At 44.0% G+C, this 26,832-nt stretch overlaps 1 protein-coding gene and 1 pseudogene across 1 annotated transcript; both read left to right on the top strand.

Moving 5' to 3' along the window:
• The first annotated feature begins 1,020 nt into the window (after positions 1 to 1,020).
• On the top strand, positions 1,021 to 26,832 carry LOC110331243 (solute carrier family 22 member 21). The gene is made up of 9 exons (XM_029546256.1): positions 1,021 to 1,885; positions 16,915 to 17,069; positions 18,152 to 18,323; positions 19,425 to 19,551; positions 21,389 to 21,498; positions 22,586 to 22,800; positions 24,515 to 24,697; positions 25,846 to 25,981; positions 26,318 to 26,832. Exons 2-9 carry the CDS (start codon positions 16,946 to 16,948, stop codon positions 26,382 to 26,384), a joined length of 1,134 nt encoding a protein of 377 aa, XP_029402116.1. The 5' UTR covers positions 1,021 to 1,885; positions 16,915 to 16,945; the 3' UTR covers positions 26,385 to 26,832.
• LOC110331129 lies at positions 12,701 to 13,228 on the top strand (annotated as a pseudogene).

The following is a 26,832-nucleotide window of genomic DNA, read 5'->3' as shown; positions in this document are numbered from 1 at the left end:
TGTCTCTGTAACCAGAAAAGTTACGAATACAATAGCTACCAAGACAATTTTAATGATAATGTGCATCTGCTGTACACACCTGTTGTCCCTGATACTAGAGAGGACGCGGCAGGTGGTCACTTGTGATCAAACTTGCAGATAAAGCCAGGGAAATACAGTAGGCCCCATCTCAAAAAATAAATAAATAAAATTACAAATGTAACTTCTCATTTCATTTGACAATATTACTTTAGAATAACACAGTTGCTATTTATACCTTATCTTTTTAATTTTAGGAAATATTATTTGCACAAAATAATGGATTTCATTGTAAGGCTCTGTGTTTGTTTTAAGACACAGTTTCACTGTGTAGTCCTGACTGGCCTGGAACTAACTATGTAGATCACCAGTCAGTCCTGAATTAACTGTAAAAACAACTAATCTGAGGGTATAATCCTAGACTAAGATTCTTAATCTTGAAGTTAAATTTTTATATTTGCTTAAGTCAATTTGATGAATGACTGAATGATTTCTTAATCTTGAAGAACATAAAGCACAGAACAGAGCCTGGGAATTGAAATTCATTGCCCACAGCCTCATGACCATGGTCTCAAAATTTATCTCAATCTCTTAATGATTATTATAATATTACCCATATGTGAGTGGGCGTTTTGACTGCAGGTAAGTCTGTGCACTATATGTGGCCTGGTGTCCAGGAGACCAGAAAAGGGGATTAGTTCCCCTGGAACTGGAGTCACAGAAGGTTGTAAGCCTCCACTGCGTGCTGGGGATTGAACAGATTTTTGGCGGGATACAATCCCTTTTTGACCCATAACAAAAATCCTACCCATACCGAAATCCTATGCCTTTCTCCAAGTCAACACCCAGCTTGGTCACCACTTCCCCCAAATGAGCTCGGGGGTGTGGCTTGAGAAGACTCGTCCCTCCCCTAGCAGCAGCTTCGGGGCGGGGACTACCGAGGCCCCGCCCCTAGCCCGGCTTGCTCGCTCTCTGGGCTGGACCGGGAGGGACTTCACCTCAGGGCTTTCCTCCGCGAACAGCTCAGAGGGACGCCTAGCCTCCCTCACACCCGCGCAATTCTGAAGCCAGGCTCCATCCCGCTTCCGCACCGTCCAGCCCACTCGGAGGCCGGGACCAGGTCCGCCTCACGTACACGCGCGTCCAGTGCCCACGACGGATCACGCAGACTCCTGCCGCGCCCACCCCCACGGTTCGCCTCAGGACCGCGCGGCCGGCCTTGCAGTCCAGGCCGAACTCCGCGCGGAGTCCATCATGGCCTCACGCCCTCCGTGTCTCTGGCGCTGGCGGGGTCTGAGGCGGCGGGAGGAACTCACGAGCTTCTCCGTGTGGAAAAAGTCTCCCGACGCTTTCTCGAACTCCTCTTCGACGAGTGACTGGTGCTCCGCGCGCACGCGCACGGATAAACCGTGCGCCGCCCACTGCGCCCGAGTGTCCTCGGATTCCTGGCGGGACGCCGTGGGCTGCCGACTCTATGCTTGACTACGACGAGGCGACCGCCTTCCTGGGCGAGTGGGGACCCTTCCAGCGCCTCATCTTCTTCCTGCTCAGCGCCAGCATCATCCCCAATGGCTTTACTGGGTTGTCAGCCGTGTTCCTGACGGCGATCCCGGAGCACCGTTGCCTGATACCAGACACCGTGAACCTGAGCAGCGCGTGGCGCAACCACAGTATCCCGTTGGAGGCGAAGGACGGACCAGAGGTGCCCCAGAAATGCCGCCGCTACCGACTGGCCACCATCGCTAACTTCTCTGCGCTGGGTCTGGAGCCTGGGCGGGATGTGGACCTGGAGCAGCTGGAGCAGGAGAACTGCCTGGATGGCTGGGAGTACGACAAGGACATCTTCCTGTCCACCATCGTGACAGAGGTAGGTGGCAGCCCCCCTGTCAGGGTCTGGTGACATCGCAGCGACGGTTGTAGCCCTTCATCCAACGCACAGACTGATGATCATCCTCTAGGAACACTTTATGAGATGACTTCTAGCCATAGTACGCCCCTCAGAGTACAAGTGTCTGGCAGACCATCGGTCCATAGGTCCCATTGAAGACAGAGTCTAGAAGGTTCTGCCCCTAGGAGATGCCCTGAGACCCTGAGTGGTGGGATTTTCTCGAGGTAGTGATGTGATTCAGAGGGGCGGGATTCAGACTTGCTCCAGAGAAGAGGCCTGAGTTTTAGCCTCTGTTCAGAAAGGACTCTTTGCAGAACTTTTTAAAGTTAAAGAAACGTGTGTTCCAAACTCTCTACCCTTTCTGTAGTTACTCTTCCTTTCCTCATCTATCCTCACCCCAAAATGAAGTCTTGCCGTGCCCCCATGAGAAACTGTTTCCCATTTGCCCTCGATGGGTTGTTACTTCTTAAGGACCCATGTGTCTGCAGATCTGTCCAGGGTGACTTGTTGGTATGGCGTCTTTTCCACAGTATTCTGGGACAAGATCACTGGAGAGGTTAGGTAAGGCATATAAACCTCCTCTGAAAAATGATGGAAATCCAATTCCTCATCTCCTCACACTTTATTCTTGGGTGACTTTGACACTTCTCAGTCACTCAGCTGGGTATGTGACATGCTGTTTAATGGTGCATGTGGATGTGTTTGAGGGACTTGGACACAAACTGCAATTTCCTGGGATTTGTACCCACTCCTCTATCCCCATAATAGAAAAATAATCCTCATCATGTATGAGGTCAAGAGGTACTTCTTGGGACTAGAGAGATAACTCAGTGGGTAAGAGTGCTTACTGCTCAATCATAAAGAAAGCCCTGATTTTTAGATACAAGCCCCTTGAAAAAAAATGAAGGAAAGAATAAAAGGAGTCCTCATATAGAGGACCTGAGTTCAGTTTCTAAGAACCCACATCAGGCAGCTTACCACCTGTAACTCCTATAGTCTCAGATAATCCAACACTGTTTTCTGCTCAGAACATGTAGCATGCACTCACATAGACAAATACTCATACACACATTTTTTTAAAAATAATATTTTGTAAAAACATGGAAAGAAAAGCCAGACACAGCAACACAGTTCAGTGAGAAACCCTGTCTCAAAGGAATAAAGCAGAACACCCACTGTATTCCTCTAGTCTCCATGTAGGCATTCATGTCTATACACATATGCATAGACAAGCATCACACTAACATGCATTAAATGATAAATAAAAGATACGATTCTTCCTCTTTTTAAATAACCTCAACAAGTTGTTGTTTTTTTTTAAGATTTATTTTTACGTGTGTGAGTGCTTTGCATGCATGTGTTCGAAATAGCACATGAATGTAGTACCTGTAGAAGCCAAAAGAGGGCATGGGATCCTCTAAAAGAAAGCTTAACAGTTTGAGACATAAATGAGATAAAGAGTCTGTCTCAGTGAACAGTTTGAAAATACTTGACAGCTATATTAATATACCACTGAGCCCAGACAACCCGAGTTGAACACATTTATGACTAGAAAGAAGTGTAGACCCCTGGTCATAGCTGTTTTAGATTCTCAAAGTTTGGTTTTCCTCTTACAACTCTCCAGCCATGAAGTTTGACTCGTGGCCAATTATGCCCATCTGCTCACCAAATAGAAGCATTGGTCTGGGCTTCAAGTACTTTAGTTATATAGCTCAGTGGTCAGATGAGTACAGGAATACTAGGCTCATGGGTAAGCTTATCGTCTTACTTGAGATTTCATTGCTGTAAAGAGACACTATGACCAAGGCAACTCTTTTAAAGGACCACATTTAATTGGGACTGACTTACAGTCTCAGAGGTTCAGTCCATTATCATCATGGCAGGAAGCATGGCAGCAGGCAAGTAGACAAGGTGCTGGAGGAGGAGCTGAGAGTGTTACATCTTGATCCCGAGGCAGCCAAAAGGAGACTCTTTGACACTGGGTGGAACTTGAGCATAGGACCTCAAAGTCCACCTCCCCCACAGAGACACACTTCCTTTAACAAGGCTATACCTACTTCAACAAGGCCATATCTCCTAATAGTGCCACTTACCATGAGCCAAGCATATTCAAACCACCATATTCCACTATGTGATGGCTATCCCTGGTTGTTAACTTGACTACATCTGGAATGAACTACAATTCAGAAATAGAGGGTATATCTGTGATCCATATCTTGAGGCATTGTTATCATGAAAACCTTAGGCTCAGGCAATATAGTAAATGCATTTAATCCTAGGAGACAGTGGCAAACAGATCTCTGAGTTCAAGACCAACCTGGGACAGAGCAAGTTCCAAATCCAGGCCTGGTGGTACACACCTTTAATCTGGGCCATACCTTCTGCTGGGGGCCTACATAAGAACAATGGGAAAAGGAAGTGTTTGTTATTCTTCATCTGCTTGCACTTACTTGCCAGCACATCTGTTTAGAACTTAAGTTCTTCAAGATTCCAGTTTATACAGAAGACCAGCTGAAACACCCAGCCTCATGGGACTGAGTAACTACTAGTTCTTGGACTTCCCATTCACTCTTGGACTTCTCATTCACAGCTGCCTATTGTTGGCTTAGTTGAACTACTGACTGAAAGTTATTCCAATAATTTCCCTTAATATATAGAGACATTCCATACTATAACTCTAGAGAACTCTGACTAATACAGAAGTTGGTACCTGGAATGGTTCTAGAGGAGAAGAAATATAAGGATGAATCATTTAAGGATCTGGAATTGACTTAATAATTTGCCAGGGCCTTCTAATGTATGAGTGCCTTCAACTACCGAAACCTCTCCAGACACTCTGGGAGCTTGGAGAATATTGAAGGCCATGGTGGAAACTATATTCCAAACTTAAAGAAGTAAATGCCTTTAATTGTCTTGATCCATCAATTGTGACTGGCAATGGATTAGGTGACATGGTATACAAAAATTTCTACAGTTTGGGGAAAAATAAGGAAAATGATTTTGCTGGCTTGTTGCTCTTAGCATCTATGGATAAATTGGTAATGGAAAGCAATGATGCCAAAAACAATCTAAAGGTTTCTAAGGTACCCCTGAAGAGAATCTTTTCTTCAGCAGCCATAGAGCTCATGTTGCAAAAAAATCAAACCTAAGTACTTATCATAGCTGTACTGGCTAGTTTGTGTCAACTTGACACAGCTGGAGTTATCACAGAGAAAGCTTCAGTTGGAGAAATGCCTCCACAAGATCCAGCTGTAAGGCATTTCTCTCAATTAGTGATCAAGGGGGAGGTCCCCTTGTGGGTGATGCCATCTCTGGGCTGGTAGTCTTAGGTTCTATAAGAAAGCAGTCTGAGCAAGCCAGGGGAAGCAAGCCAGTAAAGAACATCCCTCCATTGCCTCTGCATCAGCTCCTGCTCCCTGACCTGCTTGAGTTCCAGTCCTGACTTCTTTCAGTGATGAACAGCAATGTGGAAATGTAAGCTGAATAAACCCTTTCCTCCCCAACGTGCTTCTTGGTCATGATGTTTTATCCAGGAATAGAAACCCTGACTAAGACAATAGTGTTGGCTGAATTACAGAGAATATTCAAGTTTCAGCCTCAGACAGCCTCAGCAGTTAAAGCAAGGGCATTTATTGGCAAAGAATGGAATCCTATAATTTGAGGTGGGGATGTGTGGGAAGACCCTTATAAGGCTGAGAACTTTAAATCCTCAGATTCTCAAGGGGAATCTCACCTCACCTGAGGAAGTAGTACCCGAAGCCCCACCCCCTTGAAATATTGCCTTTTTCACCTGAGAAAATTAATCCTTCATTGTTTGATAAACCAGCAGTGACTTTCTCTGAAGAAAATGCCAAGAAAGACAATACTGCTGTTCTTCAAGGCCCACCAATAGTTTCCACTAGATCTATAACCAGACTCAAGGCAAAGCAGGCCCCTAGAGGGAAGGTTAGAAAGTCTACTCCATGAGGAAGTGTGCTACACTACTAAGGAGATTAACGAGTTTGCTAATTCATTCCAGCAGAAGTCTGGGGAATATGTGTGAGACTGGATTTTTAAGGATGTAGGGTAATGGTGGAAGAAACATAAAACTAGATCAAGCTAAGTTTATTGATATGGGCCCTCTGAGTGGAGATTCTAGGTTTAATATGGAAGCTTACAAGTTACAAAAAGGGATCAGAAGTTTGTTTGAATGGTTGGCTGAAGCGTTTCTCAAAAGATGGCCTACTGAAAAGGAGTTGGAGATGCCTCATATTCCTTGGCTAAGCGTTGATGAAGGGATTTTAAGGCTCAGGGAAAAACTGCAATGCTAGAGTGGGTACGGTGTGTAAAACCTAATCCTCCACAATGGAAGGCCCAGAAGACAAGCCCTTCATGAAACCTTTAAGACACAAAATGGTGAGAGAAGAAGAGACTAGCATCACTGAGGTAAAAATCTTCTGGGAAGGGTTTTCTGAGAGCATAAAGAAGGTGTGTTCCATTAGTAGCCAAGGTTGTATTTCATGCTTCGGCTGGACTTGGTAATGTGTAAGAATCACCCAGATGGTGCTAGTTTTGAAGGCATGAAGGGTCATGGAGAGCTGCTGAGGCTTAGCACTGTGAGAGGCCTGGAAAAGTCATTGGTGAAGGTGCAGCCTCAGTTGCAGTTGACAGCCCAGGAATGAAGGGATCATGCAAAGGAGTTGAGGCTTGGCACCATGAAGAGAGCCTATGAGAGGCTATTGGTGAAGCCTAGTTGCAGCAGAAGACCCTAGCATATTGAAGATGCCAGTACCATGGGATGACTACCAGGAACAGTAGTAACAGTGGAGTGGAGTCAACCAGAGCCTAGAGTGCTATAGAGGGCAGAGCTGGAGATGTGACGCAAGCCCTTTGGAGGATCTCAGATCATGTGTTGGATCCCATACATTGGAACAAGAAGATACAAAGTTTAAGTTGCCTTGTATAACCCAAGATGCTAGAGATGTCAGAGCCATGGGATGCCTGCTGAGAGGAAAGCTGCTAAAGAAGTGGAGTCAGCCCAAGGGAAAGAAGTTAGTTACAGTCAACAAAGAGGAAAGGAGTTAGAAATATGAAAGCACTTTAATATCAGACATGGAGATGCTGAGTTTGTAGCTTGCCCAGCAGGTTTTTCGGTCTTGCTTTGGTCCAGTATTCCTACCAAGACATTTTGGAATGATAATGTATATCCTGTGATGTTAGAAGTATGTAATCTACTTTTTAAGTTTTGAGGGGATTACAGTTAAGTGATTAGATGAATCTCAGAATAGACTTTGAACTTTTAATATTGTTGAGACTGTTACAGACTATGAGACTTTTGAAGTTGGACTAAATATATTTTTCATTATGCTATGATGACAATTTGTATTTACCAAGAAACAGATCTTCATCTATCTTACATCTTATTTTTGAAGTCTTGTTCAGCTAAACTGGCTAATCATCTACCCTCTATTCTTATACTTATAATAGAATTATTTACTCTTTATTTATAACCCTGTCTTTTCATGGTACACAGCAAAACCTGTGGCCATATCTATAGATCACAATTTCCAGGAACTCAGACCCAACTCAGAATGAAATGTTTTCTTTGATCATTTAACTGATCCCAAGCCTACTTTTCTCTCTAGTACAATTACATGCTTGTAACATATAAAAAAAAAAAAGCTCACTGTACTCCTTTTCTAACATACGTAGCCTTTACTATTCTACAAGGCAAGAGGCCACATTCTACTCTTAATTCTATTTATTATATCTTTCTGGCAAAACAATTTAAACCATCTCCTTAAACTTTCTATCAATTATCTAACTTCCTAAAACTATTTAAATCAAATCAGGAATTCCACAAAATCATTAATTGATTTAAACAGCATTATCTCAGGAAAGTTCATCTTTATGTTGATCTGCAGGAAACTTGCCCAACAGAATGAGCTATCACCCAGGAATTAATCACACTGGGCTATAGGCAGCAAGGGTCTCCCTGTTCCAGATGTACGAGGAGTATAGCAATGACAAACATGAGAAGGCACATTGGTAGCAAGAAGCAATGTTGGGACAAAACTCCTAGAGCTGTGCCTCTCCACAATTCACCCATTGCAGCTGTACAAAACAGTGGGACATCTCCAGAAAACTCACTTGCCCACTGCAGCTCCTCCTCCATGGTATCTACCAGACCTTGAATATTGATTGGCATTCTGATCCTTCTTCCCAAGAGCTGGGATTTGTAACTTTAATTTTTTTTTCAAATCCTATTTTTAATGATGGTTCTTAAATGCTTTAACCTTCCTTGTAACCCACCATCCACCAGAGGTAGTAGAAAAGAAAGGTTATGGTGGAAGTGACCCTGTTTAGAAAGGTTCTTTGGAGCAACTCCTGTCTGTGTTGTCTGGAAATCAGCAGTTCAGTTCACAGGTTATCAGGCAGCAGCAGCTTGATCCACTCAAAAACACATCATAGTATACCAGCAATCCAGTTTGGTAGAACTGGGTTAGCAACAGTGGTGACATGACCTAGCAGAGACAGCCAGGCCTCAGCCTCTGCTCGAGTCAGCAGGAGAGACCAACAGAAATACCAGAAGTTCTAGGCTGTGTCTCTCTCAGGGAAGTGAAGACACAAGAAATACCAGAAGTTCTAGGCTGTGTCTCTCTCAGGGAAGTGAAGACACAAGACCCAGAGACATTACACAGCTAGCTGTGCCAACAAGCCAAGCTTTGTCTCTGTCATTCCATCAAGTCCTATTTATATGTTCCAAACATCACATGCCCCACCAGCCTTGTCTCAGCACTTGCCTTGCCTCAGCAAGTATCTTGCCTCAGCAGGTGCCTTGTCTCAGCATGTGTCTTGCCTGAGCACTTGTGTCCAATCAGCCCAAGTCCTTAGAAGCAGCAACAAACTGCAGTACACCACCAGAAGTGTTTTGGTGAGTTTCTCTCTATGGTGTCCCCACAAAAGTCTTCTAAGTAAGAAAAATTACCTCATAGATAAAATGTTACACAGAGGGAGTTACAGCAGGACGTTGAGTATAAGGTCAAAACAGTGCTTCATTCTAAAGCTCATTATAAGTTCAAAGCAATAGTTTTACATGGCCTTACTTTATCATTGTGCACACCTATGGCCCCAACCTTGGACCTAACCTAAAATGAATATTTTTCCTTGATCATTAATTTGTTCCAAGCCTATTCTTCTTCCTAGTGCAATTTACATGCTTGTAGTGCATGAAAACTCACTGTATTCTTTTTCATGCAGTATTTACCTACTATTCTATGAGGATAGACACATTCTATTCTTTTTTTTTTTTTTTTTAAAGATTTATTGTAGCTGTCTTCAGACACCCCAGAAGAGGGCGTCAGATCTCATTCCAGATGGTTGTGAGCCATCACGTGGTTGCTGGGATTTGAACTCATGACATTTGGAAGATCAGTCGGTGCTCTTAACCGCTGAGCCATCTCTCCAGCCCCACATTCTATTCTTGATCCTAACTTTATTATATCTTTCTGGCAAGTAACTAAAACCATCTCCTTAAACTTTTAACCAATTATTCTAACTTGCTAAAATTTTTTGAATCAAATCAGGAATTCTATAAAGACATTAATACATCTAAACATCATCAATTCAATGAAAGTTCATCTTCATGTTGATCTGCAGGAAATTTGCCCAGTAGAATGGGCTAATACCTAGGAATCATTAGGCTATGTAATACAGGAAGGAAAGGCATGTCAGCAGTGATAAGCTATCCTGGAATGAAGTCTCTGGGGTTCATGCCTCTCCAGAGCGTGCCCATTGCAGCCATGCACAACAGTAGGCCATCTCCAGGAAGCTTCCTTCCCACAACATTCCATGCATGGCTTCTGCCAAGGTCTGGAAAGTCTCCTTCTATACACAGTCTCTGACCAAGCAATATCTTTCTGGGAACCACTGAAGTCCCTGCTTGAACTGTCTGCTAGTCTTGCAGCTCCATATTGGGCTGAGACATCTAAATACCTAAGTATCACTGTTTCCCTGTGTACCCCACTCTTCCCTGTACAGATCACTTCCTGGTTGTGGTAATGGTGGAAATGCAAGCAGAGAAGCCTATTTCCTGCCCCAGTTTCTGTTTTCTAGACAAGGAAATTGTTTGGCAGAGCCTTAGGTGAGGTTAGAAAACCAGTTAACACTAAAGTAGCACTTAACACCCAGCTTCCAGAATCCCGGTCCATAGCTCCAAGGCATACTGGGTTTAGTCCTATTGGAATATGATATCAGATATTCCAGTTTAGAATACCACAGGAACTGAAGGGCCATTACCTTGATAGGAGCCTAAGCAGAGCTGATGGCGCAGGTCTAGAGAGAATACTGTCAGCCCTTTGGCCTCTATCTTTTGCTGGATGCTTTGCCTCTTAGACTCCCTGCAAGAGTACCTTGCCTCTTCCACAGCCCTTGGCATCCTTAGAAGCATGCACAAAAAAAAAAAAAAAAAAAAAACACTGCTGATCAGAGATCAATGTCTGGCTTGGTAGACATTGTTGCTTGCTCCTCTCCCACTCCTTGAATTGAACCGAGACATGGCAGCCTACTCTATGAAAGACAAGATGGAGAGGGAGAGGCCACCTGCTTTCTCTGCATTGCTGCCCAGGTGAGTCATTGCGAGATCAGTGAGCTTCTGTAGTCAGAACATTCGGAGATGTAGGGTATGCCGATTCATTTTCCAAGAAGCCTGAAATTTCAGAAAAGGAATAAGTGATGCATTCCTTTGCTCCTCCTACAGTGGGACCTGGTGTGTAAGGATGACTGGAAAGCCCCACTCACCACCTCCTTCTTTTACGTGGGTGTGCTCTTAGGCTCCTTCATTTCGGGACAACTCTCAGACAGGTAAGGTATCTAGCATTTATCAAGGAGTATATACCTGGACTTGATTTTAAATGATCATGTTCTCTTATCTCAGGGCCATTTGTTTCAGAAGTAGCAGTATATATCTCTAGCATAGATTTTCCATGACAAGTAAAATGGACCAACAACCTCCCACATTATTTACTAATCTTCACTGAACAAAGAAACCTGAGTCAGTCAAGCCATGTGTACCCACTGTCCAATGACCAGTTATTTTGTCATGATTCACTTCTACACTAGTCTGGATCACTTTCCCTGGGAGATTATACCATTCTCCTATCCCTGAGGAAGAGGGAGATTGACACTACATACGTATTGATGCACTGTATTGTACATTAGGCAATCCCATGGTAGACACTTCTGTATTTTCAAGAAGACCAGTTTACTCTTGGGGCAAGGTGAGAGAAGTACTATGAGAAGCAGAACTCTGGTGTCCTTTAGCAAAGTGGCCTGTGGTTATGGCATTTACTGTGTGACCAAGAGAGTGAATGTTATTTGTTACAAGCATAGTATTGTACAATTTTAAAGCTCTTATCTAAGGTCCACTAATAGTTCAGAAAATCAAAACACCATTGAAATTTAAGTAGTGGGTGGGGTGCACACCTCTAATCCACTACTCAGAAGGCTGAGACCAGAGGATTGAGAGTTCAAGGCCATCTTGAACTACTTAGGGAGAATCTGCCTCAAAGGCAACAATAAAAATAGAGATTGTCTATGAGGGTTTGCTGTTTTTATTGTTATTTCATCAAGGTCCATAGCTTCTGTGAAATTCTCAGAAGATTCATTATGTTAAGTCCCTTTTGTTGGAGTTTTGGAATCTATCACAGACAGCTGAGGTCAACAGAGATGACTTCAACAGATCCTTGGCTATGGTGACACTGATAGGATGGATATTCCTAGACCCAGGAGAGCAGGGTTCTCAACTTGTGGATTGAAACCCCTTTTACAGGGGTCCCATATCAGATATCCTGCATATCAGATATTTATATTATAATTATTAACAGTAACAAAATAACATTTATGAAGTAGCAATGAAAATAATTTTATAGACGAGGAGTCACCACAATATGAAAAGGGTCCCAGTCTGAGGAAGCTTGAGAACCACTACAGTAGAGGGTGCTGCAACATCCTCCTGGCCAGCTATCAGGCTCATAGAGAAGTCCAGGCTGAGACAGATGTCATCTTGTCCGGGAAGCAAAGCTGCTTACTCTGTCACATACTCTCAGGGTTCTATGCTTGCATTTTTACATCTATGGTCATTCTCACATCAGTATTCAAAATTTTAGGGTTTTGTTTATTGTTTAGTAAATTTGTATATGCTAATTTGTGTATGTACAGTGGGGGAGAGGTATGCATGCAAAAATATTCATTTGGAGGTTGGGAGAGTACAGTGGAATCCTACCTTGGATATTAGTTCCAGGGACCCAACTGAATTCATGATGCTTACACAGCAAGTACTTTACCTGTTGGGCCATCTTGCTGGCTCTTGTTTTTTGTGGGTGCTTTTTTCTTTCTCGGTACAAGGTCTTTCCCTAGCTGACCTAGTACTTGCTATGTAAGCCAGACTGACATTAAATGTATGGCAGTCCTCCTGGATCACGTTCCTGATGCCAGAAGTACAAGGCTGTACCATCACTCTCAGCTAGTGGAAACTAACATAACTGCATATCTCATTAGATTCATTTTTCAAAAGTCACTTAGTGATTAAAAACAAAAATACTGAGCTGCCACAAAGGTGCACTAAAGTGGGATGTCAGGTCTAGTGGCACGCTGTTTTAGTACCAGCACTCAGGAAGCAGAGGCAGATGGTTCTCTGAGTTTGAAAACACCCTTGTATCTACAGTGAGTTCTAGAGCAGCCAGAGCTACACAGCAAAACTCTGTTTTAAAAAAAAGAAAAAGAAAAGAAAAGAAACAAGAAAAAACAGACTAGCTCATGCTCACTGCAGGGGTCAGGGGTCAGGGCGAGCATCTCCCGGGCATAAGGAGGAAGATGGCTGTGGAATCGCGCGTTAAGAGAAGACCTGCCCGCTCCTGCTGCGGGTCTTCACCAACAACTACTGCCACCACCACCAAATGGACAAGATTTCCCGAGGGAGTGAGCCTCAGATCTACACCTGGATGGATGTAACCTTGAAAGAACTGACTAATTTAGTGAATGAAGTCTACCCAGAAATCAGAAAGAAGGGCACACACTTCAATTTTGCAATTGTTTTTATGGATCTTAAAAGACCTAGATATCAACTTAAGGAGATTGGCAGCACCATGTCTGGCAGGAAGGGCACTGATGGCTCCATGGCCCTGCAGTCACAGAAGTTCCAAATAGGGGATTATCTGGACATAGCCATCACGCCTCCAAATCGGGCACCGCCTTCCTTAGGGAAGATGAGATGGTAATGAATTCTATTGACTTTCTTGAAGTTATTTTTCAGCCAGTTTGTAAAATAAACTTACTTAGTCCTTTCGTCCCCGGGGGGGGGGTGGTGATGGAACTAGACATTTTTTAAAAATAAAGAAGTCAGTAGGTTGTGACTATAAGATTGCAGCTCTGGCTGAGCCTGAGGTACCTCCCTGTTGGGAAATGTTACTTCTCTTAATGTAGTAACAAGCATTAATTGATTACTTTTGTTTATTTACCAAATATATAGCATGTAATATGTGCCAAGCTCGGTTCTAAGTACAGCACACCTTAAAAACCAACTAGGTGACCATATCCTCACACCTCTGACAGGAGCTGTTATTTGGCAAAGTGGCAAAGCAGATAGATAGATTCAACTTATTGAAAAAAATGATTGTTTTCCTTGGCTGTGGGAAATGATAGCAGGGAAGGTCAGAGTGACATGAAGTGCCATCAGGTTTCAGGGAGGATTTACTGAGAAGCAAACCATGAGCTGAGAGTTGAAAGATGAGTAGAAATTGGTGTCAAAGAGGTGGCGAGAAGAAGAGCACTCTGGACAGGAAAACCCACCATGGGTTAAAGTCTTGACCAGAGGCTTGGGAATTAAAAAAATCCACTGTGGTTGAGGTCTGGAGACTCAGGTGGAGACAAGAACCACGAGGCAGGCAGAGGCCTGAGCAGATGGGCAAATGGGGCTTAGCTCAGACCACAGTGAGGCATTTGGATTTGAGAGGTGAGGAGCCTTGAGGGTTGTTTTTTATACCAGAGTGTGACTATCAGATGTGCATTTTGAAAAAGGATTTGATAGGCTTGTATTGATGGAAGGAAAATGAGAGGGATCTTGTGTGTGTGTGTGTGTACACATATGTGTGTGTGTGTGTAGTCTCATACACACACACACACACACACACACACACACACACACATGTATGTGTATTTTGTTTTGTTTTGTTTTGTTTCTTTCGAGACAGGGTTTTTCTGTGTGGCCCTGGCTGTCCTGGAACTTGTCTGTAGACCAGGCTGGCCTTGAATTTACAGATCTGCCTGAGTGTGATTGAAGGCATGTGCCTCCACCACATGGCACGTTGTCATGACTTTTTGAAATTATTAAGCTAGCTTTATGAAATACGAGAGGCACAATACTGGGAAGAAGTAGACTGACATTTCCTGGTTTTGTAAATATGTGTGTTTGCCAGTTTGCTGACCGTCTTTAAAAGTGACCAGACCAGGTCTGTGGGTGGGAGAGATTGCTCTGAGTGGAGATACTTGCCATCAAGCTCAACCCCGAGTTCTGTCATAGGGACTGACATGGTAGAAGGAGAGAACCATCTCTATCTAGCAAGTTGTCCTCCGACTGCCACATGCCCTCCTCTAGTTCACATGCACCCACCTCCTACTCCCAGCCTCCTGTCCCTCACCCAAAATATAATAAATTTAAAAGTAAAGTTCAAAATGAGGTTTTTCTGGCCCGAGCATGGTTATGCATGCCTAAAATCCAGGCACTAGAAGCTAAACAGAAAGATAGCCTTTGAGGCTGGCCTAGCTATTTGTAAGATACTGTTTAAAAAAAGAAAAAACACATTTTTTAAAAAACAAAAATCAGAAACAAGTTTTGTTTTGTTTTTCTTTACAACCTCCATCTGCTAAAGAGTAGTGATGTGAAAGTGTTCCCTAGATCTCTGTGGTCCTGAGCAGCCTTTGGGAGGAGAGAAGGTAGAGCTTACACTAGTCTGCATGTGCTTGTCGCATACCTCCATACAAAACAGTGCAAGCAAACTGAGTCTCCCTCTTCACTGTCTAATAGCCACAAAGCCTTTTGCAGTTTGGGCTCCTTTCTTTCTCCAAAGTCCTGTTGTTGGGCAACTAATGCTTTTGACTAAAGCCCTGAGTTAATCACATTCGCATAGGCATGCTCACCAGCCATAGTTCATATGCTGAGAGTCTGACTCCTCTTTCCATTTAATGCTGTCTCTTGGCCACACGAATGCTCATGGTGGCAGTTTCCATTACCTCAGTTCCTGGACTTCCTAGCACTAAAGAGAAATTAGTGAGTGAAAAGTGTTGTTACAGAATTAAGAATAGTTTCTCATGTTCTAATGATTTTGAACTATAAGTATCGTTTTCTATATTCATTATGCTATAGCTGTCACATTTGCATCATTTCCAATTCTAGGCATATAGATTATATGTAGGCTTTTTTTTTATTTTGTGTATTTCATGAATATTTAGTTCCATGAAAATACATTATCCCAGCATCAATTTTGTATGTAACTATTGTCCTGATATGTGGAAACATCTTCAATAAATGAAGAGATGTACTTTTTCTACATCTGTCCTTGTGAAAGATAAGTATTTCTTCGGATCCTTGAGTGACTGATGGAGGGTGGTAGTGGTGGTGGTGCTGGTGGTGGTTGGGTTTCTTTTTTGTTGTTGTTGGGTTTTTTGATCCCCAAGAGTTAGATTGGGGGTCAGAGAGAACACCCAGACGTTGAGAGCATTGGCAGCTCTTGAAGGGCCTGGGTTCAATTTCCAGCAACTATAGATGCTCACAACCGAACTCCAGTTTTAGGGGACCTAATCCCCTCCTTTGGCCTCCGAGGGCACCAAGCATGCATATAGTGCCCAGACATATACCCAGCCAAAATACCTGTGAACATAAAATAAAATGAAAATGAAAAAATGTAACTCAAAATATATATATATAAGTTAGATGTCTTGGCTGGTGACCTTTTACCTTCTCAACAGGTAACTGTGCTCACTGCCAAGCAGAATAAACTGAATTCAGTCCACCATACTCCGCTGGTTGATGGAAAGAATCAGTTCCCATAAGCTGTCCTCTGATCTCTACATGGATGCACCCCAATAAATAAAAATGAAAGAAAATGTAAAACAAAAAAGTTAGAATTGTGAAATGGGGTGTTCCGCAATAGTAGAACATGGGCCTAGAACTAGGTTTCTGGCCCTGATACCACAGGAGAAAGACTCAAGTTGTCCATCATGGCTGTGTCACCTGATGACAGTAATAAAACAGTGCACACACAGGGCATGTTTGTTAACACATTTCAGGTTTGGCCCATTTCTTTCTTTTTTTTAATTAGCTTATTTGTATGAGTAAGTATACTGTAGCTGTCTTCAGTCAAACTTGAGGAGGGCATAAGATGCCCATTATAGATGACTGTGAACCACCAAGTGGTTGCTGGGAATTGAACTCAGGACCTCTGGAAGAGTAGTCAGTGCTCTTAACCCCTGAGCCATCTCTCCAGCCTGGCCCATTTCTTTATAAATATTTTGCTCCTGAATGTTACCTACATGTGACTCTTTTATGTTCATCAAAATATATGTGTGATTCTGTAGAGTATATGAAATATTCTGTCGTGTTATTTTTCAAATCCTCTTAGAAATGTAAATAAATGCAATTATTTTTAATATTTGAAGGATTATACTCTATTATAAAAGTCAAATTGTTACACAATTATATATTTAAGGTTTTATGTGTATTTTTGTCTTTAAAAATTATTACAAATATGTGGATTTACATGTAACAAATGTCTTTCCATTTCCTGCAGTCATTAGCACCATTGTGGCACTGCCTTTGAGGCAGCATGGGTGTCCAGACTATACATATTCATCCTGGAAAGTATGGAATTCAGTGTCCACATGGAGACTGAGAGGGTGGGGAGACAGCCCCTCAGAGGAGCCGGTGGCTGCTGCCTCTCCCAGCTGCTTCTCTGTGACCCTCCTTTCCTCTCCAGGTTTGGTCGCAAGAATGTGCTGTTTCTGACCATGGGCATGCACACCGGATTCAGCTTCATCCAAGTCTTCTCTGTGAACTTTGAGATGTTTACTCTGCTCTTTACACTTGTTGGCATGGGACATATATCCAACTACGTGGCAGCATTTGTCCTGGGTACGGACATGAGATTAAAGTTTAGTTCTAGACCCTGTGATTCATGTGACTGGAGACAAGTTGTAATGTCTCTCATACCTAGAATTTCCTACTAAATAGTGAAAACCTAGTATACCAGATAGGCAATTGAGCGTAACAATGGTTCTGACTTCTGATGTCCAGGTCTTCTGGCCTCTGACCTGTGGCTTCTTGGCCTTATTAGTACTTCAGTCATTAACTAGGATTCCCCCTTTTTTTTTTTTTTTTTTTTTTTTTTTTTGGTTTTTCGAGACAGGGTTTCTCTGTGCAGCCCTGGCTGTCCTGGAACTCACTCTGTAGACCAGGCTGGCCTCGAACTCAGAAATCCGCCTGCCTCTGCCTCCCGAGTGCTGGGATTAAAGGCGTGCGCCTGGCTTAGGATTCCCTTTTTAAAGGCTTGCATGGAAAGGGCTTAGGTAACAGGAAAGAAGGAGGCACACCAAGGGGAGATGGGCCACGATGGGCAGGCTCCCCAGGAAAGAGGTGCTGTAGAGCATGGGTGGCCATCAGTGCTTGCCAAGGAGAGTGAGTTGAGCAGTCCAGTTCAGGTTTTGGTCAGTCTACCCTTCAATGCTATGACTTAGACAAGCTACCTTGTTCCCACTGGAAAGCTTCTCACCTCTCTGTTTAGAAGAACCTTGCTCTAACCAATCAGAACACTGGGTTCCTTTGGCCATATAATGGGAAGGATGATTATTTTCTTTTCACAATTACTAGAACATTTTTTCCACAAAGTATAATAGTTAGCATGTGTGGCTTTAGTAGTGACTTTGCCTTTGATTAATTCTTCCTTGTGTAAGGACTTACAGGGGCCTAATGCTCTTTAGCATGGGTCTGAGGGTGGTGATGATGTTTTCATGAGAAAACTGTTGCCTGTAGACCTCAGAGAAAACCCTAGGAGCAAATCAAAGCAGACTTAGTTTAGGTAAAACCTTTCACAGAGACTCAACACAGAGCTACTTCTGGCTCCCTCCTTGTCTCTGTGTTAAAAATGATACCACAGAAGATTCATAAGGAAATATCCCTCATTAATGACTAACTTGACTCTTCCTTGTTTTGAACAGGAACAGAAATTCTTTCCAAGTCAGTTCGAATTATATTCGCCACCTTAGGAGTTTGCATATTTTTTGCATTTGGCTTCATGGTGCTGCCCCTGTTTGCATACTTCATCAGAGACTGGAGGATGCTGCTCCTGGCAATTACTTTACCAGGAGTGCTGTGTGGGGCTCTCTGGTGGTAAGTGTGGCTTGGGCTGCTTACTTGCTGTGTCATATCCACTAGAGGGCAGCAGTAGGCCCCAAATCGCAAGTCTAGATCCCAGAAAATTAGGAGTGAATATTCTTTATAAATCAGTTCATAAAATCTCTCCCTACTCAGAAAAGCCAAAACAACACAGAATCCCAACAGATAAGTGGGCATCTCCTCCGCCCTATTCTAGGTTAAGCTAAGAATTTGCTGCAAGCAGATAGAGACCAGCCAAACCTCTGGGAAGTTCTCAGATCCCAGCAAGACCTGGACTGTAGCTGCCTGATGCTGAGGCCCCAGACCAGGGGGGTTGGGAAATAAAGAGAGGGAGAGTTCCAAATTGAGCTTCCTTGAGTGGCCCTGCAGAGGAAGGCAGGCTCCAGCTGTGCTGCCAACAGGAAGAGATTGGGCAGGTAAAGCAAAAGCTACTCCAAGCCAAGAATGGATCCTGGCAGGAATTACTCCTTAGAATCCACTAGACTAGGATGAGACCCTCATCCCTTGCACAGTGGAGAGCATCCTGGAGAAGAAAGGGAACAGAAGAAACAATGTATCACGGGTCCTGATTATGAGAGAGGAGAGAGGGCTGCCTGGTCACAAGGATAAGGAAAATAGCCACCAGTCTCCAGCCTTGGTGACAATGCTGTTTTGTGTAGAGACTGACACGTCTATTGAGTAAATCAGAGGTGGAGTGAGGAAGAGATGGATGTCAAGTGATCTCTGCAGGAGTCCAGTGCCTCACAGGGACAGAGTAGACATAGCAGGATCTGGGTGGGAGCCCATCTAGTACCTGTCTCCTTAAAGCCCAGAAGGGGGCACCACCATTGCAGACATGCAGGTGCCAGCCAGAGTGGAGATCCCCTTGGGATATACAGGAGGATGCTTCAGGTTTTGCCCACTTCAGTCAGTGTTCAGCAGAGCTCATACCTCAGGTAGTTACTGGGCCATCTCTATTTCTGGCTTTTGAACACCAGACATTCCACACACGTGCCTCTCTGTCTGAAACCTCATTTCCCATATGTAGCTGAGCCAAGTCCAGCCCCTGGAGAGCAAGTGAACAGGAAGTCTCACTAGATTGCATTGTTCTTTCAGGTTCATCCCTGAGTCTCCCCGGTGGCTCATCACTCAAGGCCAAATTAAAGAGGCAGAGGTGATCATCCGCAAAGCTGCCAAATTCAATGGGATTGTTGCACCTTCCACTATCTTCGATCCAAGTGAGGTAAATGTCATGTGCATGCTGCTGGGGAGGCTCACAGTCACCGTCTTAGGTCAGCAGCATACAACACAGCTCACAGGAACTTAGCCCTTGCCTTCCCTAAGCCATGGCCACCCCTAAGGCAAGGGTTGTTAAAATGCAGAAGTTGGAGGAATAGAGAGATGACTCAGTCTGTAAAGTGCTTGCCACCCAAGCATCAGGGCCCGAGTTCAGATCCCCAACAACAGACTGAAAAGCCAGGCATGGCTGACTGTGCCTGTAATCCCAATACTGGGGAAGCCGAGACAGAAGGATCCCTGGGGTTTACTGGTCAGACAGACAACCGGTCAGTGAGAGACCCTGTCTCAAAGAGAAGCTAAAAAAGTGATGGCGGCAACATCTCAGGTTTGTAACCTGCACACCTACACACACACACTCCTGGTGCATACACATATGCACTCATGAACATGAGTACATGGAAACCTAAGAGGACAAGAGGAATCGGTTCCAACTCCCCATGATTTTTTTTTTGCCATGCTTCCTTTATTTCCTATTCAAATAATCACATTTTTTTAAACATTGCTTGCCTCCTTGCTTGCTTTTTTAGTGTAGATTCTTACTATGTAACCTTAACTGGTCTGGAAATCTCTGTAGACCAGGTTTATCTCCAACAATGATCTGACCCTTCTGCCTCCCAGGAGCTGAAATTAAAGATATGTCACCAAGTCTAGCTTAAACATCACTTTTTAATAGTAAACACCCTTCATAAGAAAGGGGCTTCTTTTGATGTTAGCAGTTTTGGGAAGTCCTTGTTTCTTACGCCTCAGGGACTGCCATGTGCAGATAGTTAGAACACTGTAGATTTACACTCAGCAGTGTTCTATCTGACAGATCTGACAGGCTTTACTCAGCAAGTTCCATCCAGGTCCTTTCTCATGGCCACCACTTACCTGTTGTCATGGACCATGGGGAATTTCTTGCAGTTTAGGCAACAAGCATGTTTGAGATGCTCTGGGCTTATGAGGATTTGGGGTGTGGTTATAGAAAGCCAAGATGCTGAAAGCCACCAAGAGTTTCTTATACGGTGACCCAGGAGCAGCTATGACCCAGCATATCCTAGAAGGGCTCTGAAGCACAGACATGAAGCCTGGAATGTGGCTGAGGGCATTTTAAGTCAGGTGGCTTTGGTGGCATTTAAGTAAGGGACAGGTTTGTGTGAACCCGTAAGCCTCATTGGCATCACTGAGCAAATGAGGCTGTTTCAGAGGATCTGAGTCCCAGGTTGACATTTTGCTGAGCTGAGTTAACTAAGAAGGCAAGGACATTGTGTTTAGACATGACATCCTTGGCTCTGCTGAACCCCATAGGAAGTTACTCTGGGTGAAGGGTGGGTCAGTTTTCCTACTTTCAGTTAGTTTTTTTTTTTTTTTCTGGAAGAAGACCAGTAACTATATAGTATGCGGACCTCAAATATTCATTCCATTTAAATGTCAGTTCCATAAAATACACAGCCTTATTTTTCTCTGACTGAAAGTAGGGAGTCAGCTTGCTGTAGGAATTCCCAGAAGCCTCGCTGGGAGGTGGCTAGTGAGGTTGGACAGGGTAATGCACTGAGGTGACTGTCTGCTTGCTCCTCTGCTATTGCTGGGCACCTCTTTTTATCCCTCATTGTCTTTCATTCCAGTTTTTCCTTGACTAAACCTGCAGGGGCCTTGGACAACCCCTTGAGTCATTGTACTTCTGTCTTTTCAAGGAAGATCCCTTAGGATGCTTCCTAACTCTTGAGAAGTAGATAGCAAAAATGATGTGTGCTAGGTGTATGCCTGTATGAGGCACATCTTCAACTTGTTCTCCTTCCTAGACCACTAAGTTACAAGACAATAGTTCCAAGAAGCCTCAGTCGCACCACATTTATGATCTGGTCCGAACACCGAATATCAGGATCCTCACCATCATGTCCATAATCCTGTGGTACGTAAGTGAGATCTGCCTGAACTGTACCCACTCTCAAGACTCTTGTCTACAGACATGCTTCAGACCAAAGCTGAAACCTCTGTCATCGCAGATACAAGGATTCTTCCTTGTGATGGATGGCAGCCACAGGGACCTAACAGTTTTTAATGAAATGGAAACCCAGAAAAGGAGAAAATGATCATGGAGGCTGTTTGAGATCTAGGGATCCCACAAGGGAATCCCACAGGTCCGTCCTTAGATGTCCTGTTCCTTGTCCCTTCCCTCAGTAGATTATCTGTGGTAAATAGCCAGGAAGAAACTGACAACAATTCTACTGTGCTCATGGAGACAGAGGGAACGCCACTACATTGGGTCCACATAGTCCTTCATTTCCACACACCCTAAACAGCTCCCCACCCCACCCCATGCCTCTTTTTAAAAAAAGTTCTCTGTTGATGACACACTCTCTAGCTGGGACAGTTGGAAGTTTGAAGAAGCGTCTTAGTGAAGACACGTTATGCTTTATGTTCCTGAAGCTGCTAAGAGCTTTCTGGAAACATGAAAGTAAGATAGGGCCCTTCTGGGGTGTTCATAGACCAGTGGTTTTCAACCTTCCTAATGCTATGAACCTTTAATACTGTTCATCATGTTGTAGTAAACCCCAACCATAAAATTACTCTCGTTGCTACTTCATAACTGTAATTTAGCTACTGCTATGGATTGTAATGTATGTATTTTTTGAAGATTGAGGTTTGCCAAAGGATTGGGAAATTGGGTTTTTGAAAACCCACTGTTCAGTGTAAGATTCTAATGTTGAAATGCAAATTGGGACTTTCTCTAGTAATAAGTCATTGTGAATTATATGAAGCATTTTGCTAAGACACTTTCTTTATGGGATGTTCTGAGGTATAAATCAGGAAATGATTTACACAAGGAAATTTAACTTCTGTGCTGCGCAGTGAGGCCCAGAGTGGAGTCTACTACTGCTCTCCCGTTCCCTGCATCAAGAGTAGTGCAGAACTTCTCAGAGTGAAAGTTTGTGAAGGTGTGTGGGTCTGGAGAGGTGGATGTTGCGTCTCCAGCTCTCTTCTGTACCCTGTTGCAGGCTGACCATATCAGTGGGCTATTTTGGACTATCTCTTGACACTCCTAACTTGAATGGGAACATCTATGTGAACTGCTTCCTACTGGCGGCTGTTGAAGTCCCAGCCTACGTGCTGGCCTGGCTGTTGCTGCAGCATGTGTCCCGGCGTTATTCTATGGCTGGTTCCCTCTTCCTGGGTGGCAGTGTCCTTCTCTTAATGCAACTGGTGCCTTCAGGTACGGACCACACTCATTTACAATCCTGAGTATTTCCCTTTCTCAAACCAGGCTATTAATGAAGTATATACAGTCAAGAGCATTACATGTGTGCTTCATGTACACAATGTTCACTTAAAAATCATGAGATGGTGTCACAGTACCAGAGTGTTCTTCATGGCCTGGGTTCTGTTCGGTAGGAAGAAAGCATCTTGCTGTTGGTTAATTAAACCCTAGGCCCAAGTTAATATATTCATATATATTTTTCTCTCTAGAATAAAGAGAAAAGAGAGTCATCCAACTAGTCCTGTCTTATTACTTATTCAAGGAATAGCTGGCGTGGGTCTGCATGGAGTCACTTTCTAATAGAGAAGACAAGTTAGACGCTGGTACTTTCACAGATGTTCTTACCATCTGTGAACAGAAATAAAGGAAATTCGGCTCATCTAAAGAGCAGTCATGAGTATTCCCCTGAACAAGGGGAATTCAGTAAAATTTACATGAGGTAACAGAACACCTAGGGGAAGTCAGAGAGAACATTTCAAAAGATTTGATAGGGAAGACAGAGCAAGGCATGGTGGGTCACACCTGTAATCCCAGCACAAGAAGATGCAGGAGAATCAGTTCAAGGTCATCCTTGGCCATTTGGGGAATCTGACGTCAGCCTGGGCTACATTATTGCTCTGATGCTGTAATGGGAATGACCCCAGCATGATTCAGGATTTAAAAAATTTTTTTAAAATAAAAATAAAAAAGAAATAAAGAAAAAGAAAGAAAAGAAAGGCCTCAGAGGTATAGACAGGACCTTGCTGGTAAAACTGCCTTGGAAGCCCACTAGATGGCAGTAGTTCTTTCTGACCACATGACAAGAATTATTTCTCCATTCTTTGCCAGAATCATTCCTACCCCTGTGTTTTGGAAACCTCTGGCCATTCTTTTGGAGAATGTGACAATGAGGTTCCCACCCCTACACAAGAATATGCAGTTATGTAGCAGAAGGAACCTAGGAGTGGCTGCAGCAACACTCACCTGACCTCAGAGTGAGCTGTGGGACACTTAGTTACACTCATTAGGCAGTGAAGTCAATTGGAGGGTCATCCCCAAGTTCAGATGGTTTATACTTGTCATTTTTTCAGTGATTCTATTACACTTCTTTGTTTGGAGAAGGGAGACATGTTTCCAGTACACATGTAGAGGTCAGAGGACAGCTTGTGGGAAGTGGGAACCATTGGTTCTCCCCATCCAATGTGTGGACCCTGGGGATCAAACTTAAGTTTCCAGGCTTGGCTGAAAGCTCTGTTGCCCACTGAGCCACCTCAAAAGCCCAGATCTATGAACTTCTTGAGTAGCCTGCAAGCATGACCTGAGTTAGAACTGAATTCCCCCAGTCACATACAAGTCCTTAGTTAATTCCATGGTGCCCTCAGAATGAGGATCAGGTGAAGCAGNTCATCCATGACACAGGATGACTTCTGGAAGGCAGNTGGGCTGGGCTGACAGGGCNCTTACCATCCAGGCCTCAGGATTGAGAAACATGCACCTTTACATACATGAAGTGCCCTGTCTCCTTTACTAATCTCCCTTAAGAAGTCTTAGCCATGGTGTTTTCTTCCAATGGAAAGTGACAGAAACAGACCAACTGCTCCACCCCAAACCAGGGAGAAAGGGAAGAGAACTCCTCAGGGGACCCTTGCACTGACTCTCTTGCCTTTGCTAACTTTCTTTGTCTCTCCAGACTTACATTACTTGTCTACTACCCTGGTGATGGTGGGGAAGTTTGGAATCACCTCTGCCTATTCCATGGTCTATGTGTACACAGCTGAGCTGTACCCCACTGTGGTCAGAAACATGGGTGTGGGGGTCAGTTCCACAGCATCCCGCCTTGGCAGCATCCTGTCTCCCTACTTTGTTTACCTTGGTAAGTACCATGGTGCACTGGAGCGATGGGGCAGAAGCTCTAAGTAGCCTTACTGGGAACTGGGAACACACACCTGTAGTTAGCAGGATGCTACAGTTACTGGATCCCTGACTGAAGAAGGTTCCTTTCCAAGTGTAGTGTAGGGNAGGCACTCATTTGCAAATGTCAGGTAACTCAGAGCACAGCTAGATGGAAATGAGGAAGTNTGGGAGTTTCTATTTCAGTCTTCCCAGACCCTCCAGCACAAAGTACAATTTCTTCATCTGAAGAAATGCTTTAGGGAGGCAGTGTACTTTACTGGAGGAATTTTTCTTAGAGTTAGGAACATGAAGAGAATCCTTTCCATGCAAGAGGTCTGATAGACAGACAGTTGCCATAACATAAACACTTCATTCCTTCAGTGTATCTGTGGGGGTCAGAGAACAATTTAGGGAGTCAGTTCTACCATGTGGATCCTGGGCATGGAACTCCAGTCTCCAAGCTTAGCAGCAAGTATTTTAACCAGCTGAGCCATCTCTCTGGCCCTCAGTTTCCTTTTCCAAACAGCAGCTCACTAAGTTGTATGAGCTGGGCTTGAACCTTTGCTCCTCTTGCCTCAGCCTCTGACTAGGTGGCATATATAGGCCTTCATGGTACACTTGACAAGATGTTTGATGCCCTGTAAAGATCTGCCTTTTGACATTTGATATAGCAGGACACCAGTTTCTGTGGTTCAGAGAAGTACTCCCTCCTGGCAGCTGCTTCTCCTCTGCATATCTCTAGCTCAGGAGAGGTACTTGCCAGGGTCTGGAGAGTAGCAAGTATTTGCAAGTATGCTACAGGGCTCTAATTGGGCGATACCTAGTCTAACCTGAGTGTAAATCAGACTGTGACACATCTTCCTGTCCTGGCCAAGCACCTGTGTTGCTTGGAAACCCTGCAGCAGTCCTGTCTCTGTTCCCCTCTACCTCTCCCTTGTCCAGGGTAAACACTGCTGGACCTCTGGGCACATGTGTTCCAGGTCTGGGTTCTGAATCTGTAGATGCCAGACTTCACTCTGGAAGCACTGGAACCCACAGGACCGTAAGCGCTATATAGAGTCCAGAGAGAATAAAGGGCACAACTAAGACCAAGTCTCACTGTAACCTGGGTCCTCTGCTCGACCACAGGTGCCTATGACCGCCGCCTACCTTATATCCTCATGGGAAGTCTGACCATCCTGACAGCTATCATCACTTTGTTCTTTCCAGAGAGCTCTGGGGTTTCTCTCCCAGAAACCATTGATGAGATGCAAAAGGTCAAAAGGTAAGAGACTTCCCTCCCCATACTGTAGGTATTTTGAGTCAAACCCTTGCCAAGTCTTAAGGCTGCAAGCCTTTGAAGCAGTGCTCTCTGCATACTGTGTCTCACAAATCCCTAGACTCTTAACCATGGTGCTGTCTAGGGCCATGGTCCGAGCCCATATGGCCATGTGCACGCCCATGAATGCAGCAGTTCTAGTTTAGTGCAAAGACTATGGGAAACTTCAGAACCCACCAGGTGGATTTTTTTTTTCCTTCCCAAATCTGGCTTGCTTGTTTTGCAACTGATGGGTATCTTTATAAGATTTATAAGTAACATTTGTTTTTCTTGTTTTCGTAGAATAACACAAGGGCAATCCCAAAGCAAGAAAGGGTCCCGACAAGAGTCTAAAGGAAATGTGTCCTGAACCTAAAGGCTGTTAACACCTGGTCCAGAAGCTGAAAGAACTGAATTGAAAACGTGCACATTGTCAGAAATACTGTCAGTGACCAAGTGCTTTCTGTTGTGTTAGCATTGTGTCTAACAAGCATCTGTCCTGGAAAGTCACCTTCCTCTAGGGCCGCCAAGGCTAACTACACACAACTTGCACGTCCCATCACGGTGGTGGACATGGGCCTTCCAAAACGATGAATAACTCTCTTGAACAAGCAGGACTTGTAAGACTATGAGAAACGTCTGCTAGACATGCTTTGTTATGTTGTAAGACCTGATACGGGTACACATAGAACAGCAGGTCTGTTTCCCCCTCCTTTCCCTAACTGCAGAACTTGCAGGAAAGGAGTAAGTGTGGCTCAGGGGCAGCATGCTTATCTAGGATGCACAGGGCCCTGGGTTTGATCAAGTGCACCAGAAGG

Source organism: Mus pahari, chromosome 14, assembly GCF_900095145.1.
Source record: "Mus pahari chromosome 14, PAHARI_EIJ_v1.1, whole genome shotgun sequence".
NCBI lineage: Eukaryota > Metazoa > Chordata > Mammalia > Rodentia > Muridae > Mus > Mus pahari.
The sequence above is the reverse complement of the archived record's forward strand: the minus strand, read 5'-3'. Positions and strand labels throughout refer to the sequence as shown.

Bases quoted from the DNA above. Each gene is read 5' to 3' on its own strand.
- LOC110331243 (XM_029546256.1), top strand. From the start codon at position 16,946: ATGGGCATGCACACCGGATTCAGCTTCATCCAAGTCTTCTCTGTGAAC. The intron at 19,552-21,388 runs GTAAATGTCATG...TCTCCTTCCTAG, and splicing joins CTATCTTCGATCCAAGTGAG to ACCACTAAGTTACAAGACAA. The intron at 21,499-22,585 runs GTACGTAAGTGA...ACCCTGTTGCAG, and splicing joins ATCATGTCCATAATCCTGTG to GCTGACCATATCAGTGGGCT.